Source organism: Podarcis bocagei, assembly GCF_964188305.1.
Source record: "Podarcis bocagei genome assembly, chromosome: 2".
NCBI classification, from domain to species: Eukaryota; Metazoa; Chordata; class Lepidosauria; order Squamata; family Lacertidae; genus Podarcis; species Podarcis bocagei.
Window position 1 is genome coordinate 68,321,499 of NC_138126.1, and position 18,055 is coordinate 68,339,553.

Consider the following 18,055-nt stretch of genomic DNA (forward strand, 5'->3'; position numbering starts at 1 on the left):
CCAAAAGGAAGGCCTCTGGTTTCTTGGGAAAGGTATACTTAAATACCTTTTTTAACTCATTATAAATCATTTCCCAGAAGGCCTTTACCTTTGGACAGGTCCACCAGAGGTGAAAGAATGTCCCTTCAGCCTCCTTACATTTCCAACATTTATTATCAGACAAATGGTATATTTTAGCAAGCTTAACTGGGGTCATGTACCACCTGTATATCATTTTCATAATATTTTCTTTCAAGGCACTACATGCCGTGAATTTCATACCAGTGGTCCATAACCTTTCCCAGTCTGTTGTACCCAATGTCTTGAGCCCATTTTATCATGGCTGATTTGACTGTCTCATCCTGAGTGTTCCATTTAAGCAGCAAGTTATACATTCTCGAAATTACCTTAGTCTTTGGTTCTAACAGTTCTGTCTCTAGTTTCGATTTTTCCACCTGGAATCCTGTTTTTTTGTCCAACTTAAAAACCTCTTGAATTTGAGCATAATGAAACCAGTCTTGCACCTTATGCTTTACTTTTTCGTAGCTCTGTAACCTCCAATTATCGCCTATTCTTTCTAATATTTCCCCATATTTCAGCCAACCGGCCTCCATATTGGGTTTTTCTCAGGCCTTGGCATCCACTGGTGATGGCCACCTCGGGGTCTTACTTTCTAATAAGTCTTTGTATTTTATCCAGACCATAAATATTGCTTTTCTGACAATATGGTTTTTGAACATTTTGTGAACCTTAACCTTGTCGTACCACAGATATGCATGCCACCCAAAAGCATTGTCGAACCCTTCCAGATCTAGGACATCGGTATTTTCTAATAGAAACCAATCTTTCATCCAGCAGAAGGCTGCAGCTTCATAATATAACCTTAAGTCTGGCAGGGCAAACCCCCCTCTTTCTTTTGCATCAGTTAGTATTTTAAATTTTATTCGGGGCTTTTTGCCCTGCCAAACAAACTTCGAAATATCCTTCTGCCATTTACTAAAACATTCCGCTCTGTCCACAATCTGAAGGGTTTGAAACAAAAACAACATCTTTGGCAATACATTCATTTTTACTGCTGCAATTCTACCCAACAAGGAAAGTTTCAGTCTTGACCAAATTTCTAAATCCCTTTTCTGTTAATCTTTGAACAACATGCCCAATGCTTATCACAAACTAGCTCCACTGATGTGCCAGCAAGATACATGGCCAGCAAGGTACTTCTACAAGTTCAACCTATTTGCACATCAAGCCCAGTCATGTCCATTTTGACTGTCAGTGGTTCTCCCAGGTTTCAGGCAGAGAGGTCCTTCCCATCACCTGCCACTTGATCCTTTTAACTGGAGATGCTAGAGACCTATACACACAATGCCCTTTCACCAATCAACAGGCCATGCTGTCTCTCTTGCTTATCCTTTAACCACACCCTTATGGGGCCCAGACCTACTTGACTCTTTCCCCTTAGATCCCATCTCAGGGTCCTAATGCCCCACCCTGTGTCCTCACTCCCTTCTACCTTAGATCTTCCTCCCTGACACCCCACTCTTTCATTCTCTGGTCTGTCTCTTCCCTTGAGGCACATGCTGCCTTGCTACCTCCCTCTCTCTTCATTTGCTGTTGGTGGCAACAAGAACAATACTAGATAAAGTCCATCGTCGTCTCCCGCCCCAATAATAGCAAAACAAATCTTCCGCGTACTGATTGTGGATACAAGAGAGGCTGGCTAACACCTTCAGGCAGGCAGAGACATCTGGCCAGCCATTGCTGGAACCTGGAAACAGAATTTCTCTGGCTCAGCAAAGCAAATTTGTCATCTTAGAACAGGGGTCAGCAAACTTTTTCAGCAGGGGCCAGTCCACTGTCCTTCAGACCTTGTGGGGGGCCGGACTATATTTTTTGGAGGGTATATGAACGAATTGTTATGCCCCACAAATAACCCAGAGATGCATTTTAAATAAAAGCACACATTCTACTCATGTAAAAACACCAGGCAGGCCCCACAAATAACCCAGAGATGCATTTTAAATAAAAGGACACATTCTACTCATGTAAAAACATGCTGATTCCCGGACCGTCCATGGGCCGGATTTAGAAGGTGATTGGGCCGGATCCAGCCCCCGGGCCTTAGTTTGCCTACCCATGTGTTAGAATATGTCCCTCCTCCCGAGTTTAGGAACTCCCCATTTTACAATCTGCAACCCTGGCACTGCTTCATCTCACCCACACTCCAAAATATAAAGCATAGAGTGGCAAACAATTGAGGCTTCTTTTTTCTCTATTACAGATCCACAGCTATAAAACGCTCCCCCATCAGATATCTGTCTGGTACCATCTTTCTTCAGTTTCAGGAGGAAAGGGAATATCTGGAGCTTTGGAAGTTGGACAGGAGACGGTTAATGGATCCAGGAATCCTGCTCAAATTCACCTTAATGGTCTAGGCAAAATTGCTAAATGCTCTTCCTCTTCCCTGATCTCCTCTGTTAGGGAGATCAGCTGTTTGCTGTCAGTAGCTGACCCACAATGATTAGGAAATGATCTGGCCAAGAGACATACTAAAACAATGGTCTTACGCACACAGCCTCTGAAGTGTAGCACTGCCTAGGGCTCCCCCCCCCCCACACACACCTCACATGGCACTTATATTTTCAACAAACACAGACACATATCCTTACAACATTCAAGGACTGCAAGTGTAAATGATTACACATGCACATGGGAGTCCCAGGCACAAAGATGCAAATGCACATCTATTAACAGCACATATATATTAGACACATTTCACCTCTTTGCTGGGAGGAATACTTGCATTCCCAGGGCAAGCATAATTGTCATGCAAAGTGTAAAGAGGCCCAGGGAAAGCAGAGGAGTACATGCCTTTGAGATCCTTTAATCAAAAGTGCTGTCAGTGTGGGCAGGATCAAATATTTTTAACACCTCTTCCCCCCTTTTCTTCCTAATGTAACACTAGCATCTCAACAAATGAAACTGATCTGTAGAAAATGTAAGTTGAAAAAAGAGACATTGCACATACTTCTGTAAACCAAGAAATCTTTAATAAAAATATGTTGTTGTTGTTCTTTTAAAAACCACACAATAGGATAACTGTTTCAATAGACCCCTTTCCCTTTAGGCATTCACTTATTTACACAAACATTTACAACTTACCTATGATTTAAGCAGCTTGCAAGAAATGCAATAATATTCAATATAAAAAGCGCTGGAGGGGGGGGGAGTTCTGCACAATCCCAACAAAGTTAAGCACTTCAGCTCCTTGTGATTTGAAATAGGAGAGTTAAACACTTTAATCTCTCCCAATGAAATCCAAGGGACTCAACAGGGCATAACTTCAGCTGGAGCATGCCTGTAAATATTAAAGACACTGCTGAAGTGTAGAACACATTGGCATTTAAAATATGCTTCCTATAGGAGAACTCCCCATCAAACTCAGTGGGACTTACTTCTATGTGCAAATATGCATAGGACTGAACTGCATACTGAAGTCTCTTTGGTATATAGGAAATCAACAGGAAAGCACTTAATATTACCTATTAAGTCCCACTGATTTAATTATTTCTCTTTGGTTATAGAGTTCTGCCAACCTTATTGTCAGTGAGTTGACATCCAACTGTGAAAACATATTGCCTACTGCCTAGGGCTCCCTTGGAACCTCTCAGTTTAGTCATTAATGGATCACATGGAAGCTACATGCATAACCCTTGCTGTATTGAAGAATAGCAAATTACTTGTGAGTGGGCAAGCAACCTAGTGATGTCACATCAAAGTAAGTGGGCATCATTCTTCGAACATCAGAGCTAGTACAGGCTGACGTTCATGCCACTCAAGGGTCTGGGGAAATCTGAAAGAGTGAATGCAGTTTCACAACCAATACTGTGTATCACTTAAATGTGCAAATGCCTTCTTAAACATTTAGGAAGCGCTATATTGTAGATTAATTTCCAGTGCTATCCTGCAGAGACAGGCATAAGCCAGGAGAACGAGCAAAGATAGGCAAAGATGGTCTATTAAAAAAAATATATGCCAGGGTGGGTGTGTGTATGAATCGCCTGCTTGACAACAAGCCTAACTAAATATCAGCAAGTTACTTTTCTGCCACAGACTGAATGGGAATAATAGAGGCAATGTGAAAGCCAGGTAGAAATGTCTGTTCCATGGAGCACATTTTAATAATAATTTTAAAAATAGAAGGATCAATCAAATTGCATGGGGGGAGGAAGCAGAGAAGCCCCTAAAGACAGAATTTCAAGCTCTTATTAATCTCAGGCTTTAATTTTTTAAAAAAATACAGAAGTCGAATCTTTCTTTCTAGATTTGGAGGAATCGGCATGCTTTCCGTTTAGTGATAAGCAAAAGATGGTGAAGTTTAGCCCTATTCATTCTGTGATCTGAAACTGACAAGTTTTCCTTACCTGTCTCGCTTTGGTGGGTTCCCTCTCTCTGCTGTTTCATTTCCAACTCTGTTTAAAAGTCAAGGGAGGAGAACAAAAGAAAAGCTGTTAAGCGCGCAGATCGCTCCGTGGATCGACACCCAGCGATTGTGTTACATTTGTTGGGAGTGTGTCGTGTCAAAGAGGGATTTGGAAGACTTCTTTTTAGAAGCCGGTGCTTTTGAAAGGAGGAAAAGGGAGAGGAAAAGCCACCAGCACTTTAAAGGTTAACTTCCTCTGCCGAAGAACAGGCGTTTGATCCAAGCACAACAGAGTGTAGCTTTTCAACCTCGCTAGCCAATGAGACAGTTGGTGGGCGGAGCGAGGATTCTACAGAGGCAGGCTTATTGTTGGGGTTTTTCTTTTTCTTTTTTTTAAGAAAAACATTTCCTCCAACCGTCCCCCCCCCCCCCGCACACACACCATTTTTTTTTTTTTTAGTTTAGTAAATTAATGCAGCAAGAAAGTCTCAAGATCCGGCGAGTTCTATGGAGGTGAAGATGGGGCGAGGAGGAAAATGGACTGGATCGAGAGATCACTGAGAGACTTTCCTCTTCGGCTTCCTCGCTGATCACCATGGGAATCCCAGCCCCATGAAACTTGCCCTTAGCTTCCTTCCCCACTTTCGCCCCGAGCGATGGGACACCTTCCCTGCAGCAATAATAACTTATTCGTGGGGGAAAGATCCCGGGAAGCTGGAATCGACAGCAGCGAAACGTCGACCCACCGGGAAAGCAACGTTTCCGGAACAATGCAGCAACTGCATAAGGAGGATTGCAAATTCCCTTGGATATAACTGAGGAAGACACCCCGGGCGCCCGAGGAGATTATCCGTTGGGTTTCTTACTCCCACCCACCCCCCGTTTCCCCCCACATGGCCAATATATTCTCGTAGCATTCTGCATGGTCCAGAAGCCCGGTGCGCGCACTGGGATCCTACTGGAAGGAAGCAAGGAAGGAAGATTTCTTTGCAGGGATCTGGTCATCCAAGCAAAGCTGTTAACACCGAGAGCAGCGCTGGAGTTTAAATGTCCATTTCCCCCTCTCTCTCCAAGGTGCTGAAACGTGGGTGGGTGGTTTGCTGTCCAGGGTCCTGAAATCCCAGCGCCTCGCCCGTCTATGTTCAACTGCCTCCTCTTCCCCACGCCACCTCTAACTGCAAGGATTGTGTACAAAATTAACAAAGAGGATATTTTCCACCATTTTATCCAGTCTGGTATTTATTTATTTATTTTTGTTTCTAAGTGCCAATTCGCTTGTTCTGACGTGTGGACTACAAATTCATCCGATCTGAAAAAATGTGTAACCTCAATGCACTTGGAGTCTACCTTTGGGAGACCATAGTATTCTTCAGGTAGGCTGTTTTCTAAACCACTGAGCTAGGGGTGTATGGGTATTTGAGATTGCAATGATAAGATCTGGCATGTGCGTTGAGTCCGGCTTGAGAGAAGAAAGTCCTCCTTTGGGATATCCCCACATACTTTTCTCTCTCTGGTTATTTTCTGTTTCTAATTGTTTAATTCAGAGTATAAGGACTTCTGACAGCTTTATGAGTTACTCGGTGTAATTAGCACTGCATTCTCTGCCTGTAACCGCAGTGCTGAAAACGCCAGGTGCTCAAACTGGTAGGAATGCGACAACTAGTGGTGATGGCGAGGGTTGCAGTCGTACTCCACGAAACTAAATATTTCATTTCCGACTTGGGGGGGAAGGATGCAAGTTGAGAAGAGCAATGTTGTGATTATGCCTCTATCATCATTAAACTTTCAGAATCACTTTGTGCTAGGTGAATTATTCTGACTATACCCAACAGATTTAGTAGCAATATATATATATACCCTGCTATGAAATTCAGCTTTGAAAAAAGCTCCACAAAAGTTCTCTTGTATGGTTGTTGTTGTTAACTTTCCACATCATAAGATGAGATTGTCAGTGAAATCCTGCGCATGTCTACTCAGAGGTAAACCTCACTAAGTTCAGTGGGACATACTGCCAGGTAATTGTCTGTGGGATTGCAGTATGTGTGAGGGTCTGTCTCCAAAATGACCTGGCCAGCACTGTCACATACTTCTCTCAAAATATCTTACTAATCACAGGGAGGAAATAATTGTTATCTGTCCTGCTGTGTGAGAATGAACAATGCAATCTTCTGAGATAATGAGAGGTGTCATATGTGCATATTTGGAAACCTATATTTGTTTCACAACCTGCAGGATTCAGAAGTATTACACTCCATTTGAGTTGCATGACTGAACCAGTTCATCCTCCATGTGTTTTAGTAGAGCAAAGATGTTGTTTTGACAGAGAAAGATGAATTAATGATAGATAGATATTGATACATTTTATATATAGACACATTGCCAAAGCAATGCTTCTTTCTTTCTTTCTTTCTTTCTTTCTTTCTTTCTTTCTTTCTTTCTTTCTTTCTTTCTACAGATGCACTATTATGATCTCTTAGATGTTAGAATTAATTGGCTTTGTTCTAAGAAGGTCAGTGTTGGAAGCCTTTTCAGTCTTCCAATTAATCAAAATAAAATAAATAAGACCTCCAGTACGAAACATATTTGCCCTTCCAGAGGTCATATAATACAGGAAATCTGCATTTACAAAGCATACACATGCAGTGCTGAATAGAAGCATATGCAACCCTGCATGCCATAGACTTCAGTGGGACTTATACTGCCTATCTGTGTACAGGATCGCAACCTTAATTCAGCAGAAATGTGTCATATGCTTTCACTCTGAACTGAAAATATCTTAAATGTAGATCTCCTCGTGGAGTGTGGTAAGCTAATCGCTATGCAGGACAGTGAAGAGGTTACACTGGAATGCAAAACAAATGTGAGAGAGAGAGAGAGAGAGAGAGAGAGCACAATATTTAAGAAGAGAGATGAACATTACGTACCTAAACAGTTTAGAATGTCAGCAAAGCCTCCTAAAAGAAAGAAAAAAGCTTTTCACCTAATGTTATAGCAGGGCCTGTAATAGATGGAAACCAAAGATCATTCCTCCATTCCAAGGACTAATCAAAAGCAGGGGATATGTATAGTTAAATATTCCTATGCTTCCATCTTGTTCCAGTTTAGAATGCATGCACTTTGAGTAAGTCATGTTTTATATGAAACATATGCATTCAGACTCCTATTCCTTGAGAATTTTAGGTCCTGCCCATTCCATGTTCAACTACCTCACAGGCATGTTGTGGAAAAGAAACTTCATAATGACTGTATTAGCACAATCCTGTAACGCAAACTCAGCCCTACTGAGTTCAATGGAGCTTACTCCAAGGTAAGAAGGTGCAGGATTGCAGCTGATGTTACACAGCTTTATGCTGGCGTTTTTAGATATTTGCCACAACTACCCTTCTGGGTCTAAGGAACTTTCGAGCAACCTTAACCTGACATCTGCAAATATTCCCCAAAGCAACAGTGTCTGTAGAAAAGAGTTTCTTCCTGTCTCTTGTACCTTCCACCACCATGATGCTCATCTTCAGCCCAATCATTTGTGATTTTAGTGTAGTGGATTAAGGGCTATTTGGAAAGTTAATAAAAACCAATTATACCTGCGGAGTGATATGTGATGTTAAAAATGCAACAACCTAGTAATCCAATAACCCATGATAGAACAGAAATGTGAAGTGCATTAGATAGCATTGGATGCCTCCCCTCCTCAACGACCTGTCTAACCCAAATAGTTTAGGATTGAAGTAAGAGCCCATACTGCGTCAACACATAGTCTGCAATATGAAAATAAAAAAGGGAGGGGAAAGCATATACAGCAATTACATGAGAGATGAAAGCTAAGCTTCTGTTGAAACATAAGGCCTTCTGTAAGCCATTAAAACCTTCCAAATCTGTAGCGACAAATAGCATCTGGTATGTGATTGCAAACATTATGATATTGCCAATATAATATTTGCCTCTGTTACGCTCAGAGTATTTTTGAAATAATTTGATTCAAACGGGCCTTTCATGGAAGAAGTTCGGACATCAGTATCCTTGTATCTGAGCAAGCCTTTGCAGGTTGCAACAGTTTCAATACATAGCTAGGCTGAGGCTAAAAGGGAATGGAAAATGGCATTTATGTTTGACAAATCATAGAATTGTAGGGTTACCAAGCCTTGTCTACCAACAGAGTTATAGACAGAACTCTACGAAGTCTAGGTATTGTTAGAGCACAAGTGCTCTCTTTTATAGTATCCTCAATGCAAAGTGCAAAACTTTGCTGCTAATTAATACAGAGAGTGATACATCTAAATGCCTACCTGCCTAACAGATACAATCACTGGTTCTGGTTGTCCGTACAAGGTGCTCATAATGTACTGAGACGAATATCAATGTGAGCTTACAAATATATACGGTAATTTTTAAAAAGTGATATTTTCATTCAGTCTCATTTATATTGTCACTGTCTAAAATAAGTCCATAAATGATCTGTCTAAGCAATGAATATCCAATCCATATTTTAAAGGTCATATCACAGACATAATTTGGGTTGTGCATTGAGGAAGATGGGTGCTGGTGCATCTTTAAAGTTCATTAAATAGGGCTAAGCTTGATTCTTAGCTCTTTTGTACTGAAATAAATTAGAAGCAACTTTCCCTGAAGTTAGTAGGAAGGTTGGTTGGTTGGTTGGTTGGTTGGTTGGTTGGTTGGTTGGTTGGTTGGTTTGGACTTCCAAGAGAAAGCAGTATCTGAAGCTACGTTGCACCAAAAGCAGTTCCTCAGATTCACAGAACCTGTTATACATGGATTAGGCCTTTCCTGTAGTGATGAGTTTGCACTTAGCAGAATAGTATTGGTTGGTAAACTGCAACTTCCTGGCTGTTCAAAGAACCTGTTGGATACACTTAACTACTATAGCTATCATTTTCCTGCATCTTGTTGATTTCCATTGCAAACACACTTCTGACGGATGAGAGGCTGCCATGTTAACATGTTAATTTCCATTTCTATTTAACACAAGAGTATAGCGATCTGCTTTTTTGGACTCTCACTAGAAATAAACTTTTTTTAAAAAAAGTAGAGAAAAGAAAAAGCATTACTCTTGCCCTTGGGACATAAAAATGCAGCCGAGATTCCAGATAGCCAGTCTTTTCCTTGTACCTCTGCAGTGCTGGATAACATTGCAGTGGAATTTGTAAGTAAGACAGCAAGAGAGGTTTCCAGGACCATGTGTCTAATACCATGCCCCCATTGTTGTTGCTTAAAGGAATGCTTTGTACACATTAAGTGCTGGGGGGAAATTATTATATTTCTGCTCTAGCCTAGACTTTGCCTAAAAGAGCTTAAACCCCTATTGATGATGATGATGATGATGATTATTATTATTATTATTGACTTCTCTTCTATTATGTACAGTCCATAATTTAATCCCATGTTTGTCTTTTATGTTATATCTTTTCTTAAATTCACATTTGAAATATTCATCACAATATTAAAGGGGGGGGGGAATTTAAACATGTAATTTCTACAGAGTACATAATAGAATGACACTAACACTTCTCTTCCACACTTGAGTTAACAAGATCTCTTGATCTCTCTCTCTGTTTGCTTCTTCTGTCTCAATTAGTCGACAGGATTTTTGAGAATCCCTTTGACAATTTTTAAATGATAAGGGAATCTATAAAGTCCTGCAGAAGATTGATAGGAACAGGTTTCTCCCAAGTTGGCTTAATACAGGGGTGTTACTAGGTGCTTAATAGATCTGGGAAGCAGGGTAATGGCAGATATTTGGATAAATGCATAGGGTACCTCTGGGCAAATTTAAGATAGGAATTGGCTGGGGTCTCCTCAGCACCACAGTTTGCAACACACCGAACCACTCTGTAAGCACAGTATATATATTAAAAAATCAGTTTTAAAAGAGGAAGAGGAGATTTGGGGTCTGACCCTAACCATGTCCCTGGCCGAATTGCTCACAATGCAGCACAGAAAAACTAATGTGGCCAATTTGGTCTTTTTTTTTTAATCCGTCTTAGGTTCCTGTAAGATATAAAAACTAGTCAGTTAGATCAGTCCATAAGCCTATGTAGGCTACCATAATTTCCTTCCAAAAGCCACCATCCCAATATCTCTGGAGAGCTTTCAAGCCCTTCACTGAGCTGCTGCCCAAACTTCTGTAATGGTCACCACACTTGCTCCTACTAGAGCAGGGGTAGGCAACCTAAGGCCCGTGGGCCAGATGCGGCCCAATCGCCATCTCAATCCGGCCCACGGATGGTCCAGGAATCAGTGTGTTTTTACATGAGTAGAATGTGTCCTTTTATTTAAAATGCATTTCTGAGTTATTTGTAGGGCATAGGAATTTGTTCATTTTTTCCCCAAAAATATAGTCCAGCCCACCACATGGTCTGAGGGACAGTGGACCGGCCCACAGCTGGAAAAGGTTGCAGACCCCCGTACTAGAGCACCAGGGTCATCGACTTGTTCTTAATCTTGAATGACTCAGGGCAGATGGTGGTGGTCATAAAAAAGAGGGGTCTTGGCTCTGTAGCAAAGCACATGTTTTGCATATAGAAAGTCTCAGGTTCCACCCCTGACATTTCCAGTTTATAGAATCATGTAGCATGTTATGGGGAAGCTCTCTGTCCAAAACCTCAGAAATCTGCTGCCAGTTGGAACAGACAATTCTGGACAAACAAGCCACATCCCATGCTCCTTTAAAAAAAATAATAAAAATTGTCTTTTTCTTTTCTTTTCTTTTTTCTTTTTTACAAACTTTAAAAACTATTACCAATCGTATTTGTCTTCCAAGATAAAGACATGTACAGATGTTAAGTCTGGTACTATGTAGTCATCCACATGGCATCAAAAGAAACCTGGAAAAGCATTTATGTTGTGGACTGAGTATTTTCCATGGTTGGCAATAGTAGCCGTATTGGTCTTTTGCAATCTCAAGCATCTCCTTTGGGATTAAGAGTGGTAAGGTAAAGGTTCAGAATTGTCCTTGGTTATCCCTTTATTAGTCCAATGCCCATGACAAACCCCTCAATAGCCTGCGTTCTCGGAAGAGTCAAAGGATAAAAGGAAAGTAGCTTTCACACTCATTTGCAGACATCTATTCAATCTGAGCAATGTAGTACTAGAGGCAGGAGGATTTGTTGTTCTCTCCACAAAATGACTCAACTCCGTAATGAAAGCATTTGGAAGAGGCAGAGCACTGCAGCAGCCACAAGTCGCTGCAAAAGGCTTGGACAGATAGCTTTATAGGATGACCCCCCTATCCTCATGAGATTTGGTCAAGAAAGATTAACATTCCCAGCACCAGAATGTGGACATTTGACAATGTCCACTAATGGAATAAAAGCAGCAGAAAGTTCTCTACCTTTCTGCCACCTTTCTGTCCATCCATACCATGCTAGTATACACAGACATTTCAGAGCAAATACACAAAGCCTCCTTATAAAAGTGAACTGCAAGGTGTGGGCTAATACAACGGAAAGATCATTATTTCTTACCTGCCGCCAAGTGATTTGAGAATCAGAGAGATCAGAATATGAGTAAATGTTAATTTCGAATTAGGATTCCTATATGGCAGAATGGAACTGTTTCATTTCTCCAAATCTAGGTGCTTTAAAGGACCAGTGAAGACCAGTTTTCTAGCCTGTTTAAATCTTGTACTAAAGCTACAGCCGTAACTGCACTTGTTAGGCAATGGGCCTTCCTTCTGCATAAGCATGGTTAGCAACATAGGAATCTGCCCTAATCAATCAATTAATACCCCACCCATCTGGCTGGGTTACCCCAGCCACTCTGGGCGGCTTACAGCATGTTTAAAAGCATTAAAAAAATCAAGCATTAAAAACCTCCCGATACAGGGCTGCCTTCAGATGTCTTCTAAAAGTTGTGTAATTCTTTATCTCCTTGACATCTGAAGGGAGGGCATTCCACAGGGAGGGCACTTTATATCAAGACCGACCGGTTGGCCCCTCTAGGCTCAATATTATCTGCACAGGCTGGCAACAGCTCTCCCGGAATTCAGACCGGGCTGACTCCAAGCCCTACGTGGAGATGCTGGAGGTTCAACTTGGAACCTTCTGGATGCAAGACAGATGTTACCACTGATCTATGGTTGTTTCCCAAAGGATTCTGCTGTGAGGAAAAGTTCCCTAAATCATTGTCATAGTCCCCTCCCCCCTTACTTTTAATGCATTGTTATTCTGACTTCCTGCTCTTACTGTCCTTTGTACTTTCACTGGCACTGTGGCAATGGGAAAGTTATTTCCATTTGTCACCTTGAGTGTTGTGTTTAATGGGATCATCTTTTCAAAGCTTCTAACAGAATTCCAAACGCACTTGCTTGGAAATGGGTTCCATTGCTTTCTGTGGAACTTACTTGCAAGCAACGATGTTCAGGACTACAATCTAAGTCATTCATTTTCCTCCACCCTCTTACCCTCTCAACCTCTCTCTCTCTCTCTCTCTCTCTCTCTCTCTCTCTCTCTCACACACACACACACACACACACACACAGAAACAGAGAGGGGGGATTTTTAATGATTTCAGATACTGGCTGTGATTCAAAAATGCCCCAAAGAATCTGGATAAATCAGCATTAGAAAACCTGGTGAAATAATTGATAACCTATGCATAAGGGGAGGGGGGGTCATAGGGTGAGAGCCTACAAAAAGGCAAGATGCCTAGCTGAAGAGATAATGTTTGATTATGTTTTCTGAGACCCAGTTAAATGTGAGGCTACATTTGTACAAATAAGTAACCAACCACTGCAGGGGGTGGGGAGCCCTGTTTAGGGAAGTTTTTAATGTCTGGTGTTTTGTTGTATTTTTAATATTTTATTGAAAGCCGCCCACAGTGCCTGGGGAAAACAGCCATATGGGTGGGGTATAAATAATAAAATTATTATTATTATTATTATTATTATTATTATTATTAAAAACTTGCTGGGGGGACACTGGAAAAAGTACATAGTAAAGTGTCTCATGACTGAGCACATTTCAATGGCTTATTAACTCTCATGCTTCCTTCTGTCCATAAAAATCTGTGATGCCTCTCCATAAAATATCCATGATTATCTCTAAAATTGATAACTGACAGGTACAAAGCACATGGATGTACACAGATTTTACGTAGGCTGAGATCAACAAATTACTGAAAATTCACAGGTCACTATTTTCTGACATGTAAAGTGACAGGCATTGACTCTCATTGCCGAAGACGTGACTGTTTACATATTAGAAAATGAGAAAGCTACAGACCTTAATGGAATCAAATAGTTTGCATTCATGGAATCATAGGCCATGGGGCCTAATCCAGTGATAATTAATATCAACCCTTTTCCTAAAGCAGAGGAAGCCTCATTAAATATTAGGCCTCATTAAATATTGATAAATAAATAGTAGAAGTGAACATGTGTTTTTGGTCTGGTTTTAGCTTATTGAAGATTTTAATTATTCTTTTGAATTTTTAAATTCCTGTTTTTAACTGTGTCTCTTAACTGCTTAGACATTCCATCTACAGTTGAGCAGTATATACATATTGTTAAATAAATTCTTATAAGTTTAATAAGTATCCCACCAGAGAATACCAGCAATAAATAAGATACTTCACTGGCAAATGATTTGTCATTGGCAATCTGCTAGCAAAAGCAGCTAAAGGCAATGTATGCCAAACGACACAGAATTTTGTTGACCAAATCACAATCCTAAAATTGCCAAACTTTCAGATAATTAGAGAGCCTAATGACTAAGTTCCAATATGCTGGACATCTCCCCTTCCGAAACCACCACACAATAGTCTTCAAGAGGGAGATGACTTGAGAGAAAGATAGGGAGGGAGAGAAAAAGGAGAGGATGTGCTCTTCAGAACAAAAAGCATTATATATATAGACAATTATTCATGCAATATCTTGTACTGTGTAAGCCACTTACTTAGCTAACGCATTGCATCATGTAAATATGTTGCGTTGACAGCAAACAAATGTGTCTCTGTTGCATCAGTACAAAATAAACCATAAGAAATCTTGACTGACAGATTCACTCTCGTATCCCATTCCACAGAGATCTTTAAAAAAAAAAGAAAGGAAAAAGCTAAATTTGCAGAACAGCCTTCAGAAAGCTGAGGTGTTTCAGCCTTCTTTTCTTCTAAGGAAAAGGAGAAATGGTTAGAAAGGGTTTGCCAAAACAAAAAGCAGTGCATGCATGGTACAGCAACTCTTGCAGTGCCATCAATCATTGCACATCGTCTTCAGATGTAAGCCGGCGGCGCCAGCCCAAGATACACCAATAGATGACTCCCAAGACGAACTCCCTTCCATGTTTGTTTTCATTAGCAGCACACATTTCAAAGGAAGCTGTGCAATCGCGGCAATGTCCACCCACCCCCCAGAAAAAAAGAAGAAAATCAGTGGGAGTATGAATATATGTAACTCAGGGCCATTCAGCAGGGTGAGAGCGGCATTTTAAGGGGAAATTCCTGCTGCTGCCTCCCACACAAGCCAGGCCTCCCATCATTTTTCTTATTAATGTCCTAGTGGGTTTGAGGAGAGAGAAAGCCTCTAGTTCTGTTTAAAACCAACACAGTTCATTTAGTGCCTCCAAGCAGAAAAAGGAGAGGTGAAGGATGGACACAAGAGGAAGCTGGTTCCATCTTGGAATATATTAAAATTCATTTTCAAAGATCAAACATTCTAAAGGGAAAGGTTCAGAATCATATTCTCTGAATTCAAACTTGGGGCTGGCCAATCCACTTCACAGTAAAGCTCCCTAAAGCTGGACATCACATTTGATGGTCTGTTGCTTGACAGGGTAGATACAAACTCATCGCTCAGGAGCCTGTTTTCCTCTCCACAGTTTATCGCATTTTGCCAGAAGTTTAAATTTGGATGTGGAAATCAGATATGTGAAAACAGATATTAAAGTGCTGCCTCTTATACCCCAGAATGCTCACACATTTTTTTTATTGTTGTTGTTATTGGAACAAATGCTGAGTGGGTTTCCAAGCAAACAATTTATTCGTGGAGTAGCGAGGTATCGAAGGGAAACACAATGCTTCTCCATCTTGTAGAAGCAAAGCCTTCTTTTAAGGACTGTCAAGTAGAATTAAGGTCACAAAAGTCTCTCGGCCTCTCGGGATTCTAAAAATGGAGGGATTTGGAAATAGTGCATATTCACATACAAAACAAACCCCAATAGAAGAAAACGACAGACTCATTATGAATCATGTTGGCCAAGAAAGTAAAGCATGGCTCCTTTTTCCACCCACCACCTGCTCTCCAATCTCATAAGGCTATATCTGGAAATAAACTGCACCAGCCCCTTTCGTTCTGCTCCATCTATCACAGTCACCTTCAAAATCAGTCAAAAAAGTAAAAAGCCATGCTGGCCCATAAGAAACTTTCCAGGCCAATATTTTCATTAGGTCGACCCAAAAGTCACAAAATGGTGTGCTAGCTTCATCACGCCAGATTTATGAGAATCGGAAAGCTTGCACACTATTTTGGGACATTTGAGTTGGCCGAATAAAGATATTGTGCCAATATGGATTTTAAAATCAGTGGGATTCATATTTTCCAGCAGCAGTCAGTGGCACAAATGAAGGGCGAGACTGAGGCTATGTACATACTAACCAGTTTGTTGCACAAAAATATAGCTTTTCTCAATCTGGAATCATTCATATTCATCCTTAACACAGTGCTTTAAATCTAGATTGATTCCAAGATCTTGCTGTCCACAAGGTTCAGTGTGATTACTTGATAAGCATTTGAAAACCCACCCCTTGATTACATTATCCATGCTTGCACATGCCCCAGGTAAATGAAAAAAGAAGTGATAATTGCAAGCTTGGTATGTGCCCACCCACAGCCCCATTGGACAGGTGTGGAGATACCCCCTCCTCCATTGCCAGGACAAATTGCAGGGTAATGCAGAATCAACCTGCAACAAGCTTTTATTTTTGGAATTTATTTTCTCAAGAAGCACTTTTCAGGGGCAAACAATATGCAGCAGAGCTCAGTTGTGTGTGGACTACGCAAAAACAATAACAAGTACTCACTCCATTGATTCTGGAATGAAATGTTGTGTGTATGTAGCTGAGACTAATTCATCTCACTCTTCCACATTTATGTGGATTCCAGAGTTCAGACATAACGCCTTTTGTCAGTAAACAAACCAGACTTCTAAAGGAGTGCCACTGTTGTGTGCAGCTAAGAAGTCATTGCTGTCTCTTAGAGCCCATAAGCACTGTAATTAAAAAAAATAAAAATCTCAGATATCAGTGTTGACAAAGGAATTACAAGGGAAGGGAAATCACTGCACAGACCACATTTACCTGTAAATTCTTCTCACAGAATGGAAAGGTTACATTGATGCATTATGTGTTTATAAGGGTCTAGAATAGTCAAATGTCTGCAAATTATTCTCCAATTTAGTTCTACTCAGAGTAGACCCATTGACATTACTGGACCTAAGTTTGTAATGTCTATTATTTTCTGTGGGTCTAATCTGAGTATGACGAACATTGAACCCAATCCTGCAAGACATTCTGGGGGGGGGGGGGACTGGTAAATTTGCTTTATTTAACAGAGATGTTATTTCAAGTAGTTTGATAAACAGCTGTTGCTATTATTTGTAGGGAATCCATAATTGTACTTTGATCATTACTATTTATTTATTTAAAACTATTCATCCTGGTACCAGGATTACAGCTAGATGCAAGGGCTGCCTTGATAGAACCAGTTCAGGGCTGCATGGCTGCCATGGAAATATGTCTCACAATATGTCACTGACCTAACACAACTGACCTAACACATACTGCAGAGAATGTTCTTTATTTTGCTAGTGCTCTTTGCGCTAGGGCAGGAAGCGGGGCTCTGAATTTGAGGGGGGCTTAAAGTTGTCTTGGTCCAAGAAAGTGGGTGGCCTTGGGCTTGCTGATCGAAAGGTCGGCGGTTCAAATCCCCGTGACGGGGTGAGCTCCCATTGCTCAGTCCCAGCTCCTGCCAACCTAGCAGTTCAAAAGCACGCCAAAAGTACAAGTAGATTAATAGGTACTGCTCCGGAGGGGAAGGTAAATTACATTTTCCTGTGCTGCTCTGGTGTCAGTGTTCCACTGCGCCAGAAGCAGCTTAGTCATGCTGGCCACATGACCCAGAAAAACTGTCTGTGGACAAACACCAGCTCCCTTGGCCTGTAAAGCGAGATGAGCACCACAACCCCAGAGTCGTTTGCGACTGGACTTAACTGTCAGGGGTCCCTTTACCTTTTTAAGGTTGTCTTAGTCAAACCATTGTCTGGTGTAATACAGACTGGTGGCTGCTACTCCCCTGCAGGGGTGGGGGGCTCAATAAAGATGATCCACCCCAGAGACTTCTGAAATCCAATGGATTCTTGCAAGCCCTGGGGAAGTTACTAGGTGGCAGTGCTGGTGATCATATTGATGCCCTGGACTTGATATGGAATGGCAAAAAGAAGAGGATAATTTTCATGATTGTTTCAGAGGAACCTTTCCAATGCTGGTTTTTAGGTGAACTTTGGGCAAAGGAGCAAGTCAGATGACAGCTGCAGCGCAGACGGTGGAGCTCTCATTGTGTAGTTATTATGTACTAGATTCTATCGATCTCATTAGTGTGGTGGCAAGTACAGGGAGAAGGTGTTATTTACTGCCTCCATTGCCTCC

At 41.2% G+C, this 18,055-nt stretch overlaps 1 protein-coding gene across 2 annotated transcripts in view; it reads left to right on the forward strand.

The window, feature by feature from the left end:
• Positions 1 to 4,888: 4,888 nt before the first annotated feature.
• The window catches only part of GLRA1 (glycine receptor alpha 1), an 82,030-nt gene continuing 68,863 nt past the window's right edge, over positions 4,889 to 18,055 (forward strand). For both annotated transcript variants that reach the window (XM_081181132.1, XM_081181133.1), the window contains exon 1: positions 4,889 to 5,775. In XM_081181132.1, coding sequence (XP_081037258.1) covers positions 5,720 to 5,775 — 56 coding nt within the window. In that variant the 5' untranslated portion in view covers positions 4,889 to 5,719. The remainder of the gene's footprint in view (positions 5,776 to 18,055) is intronic.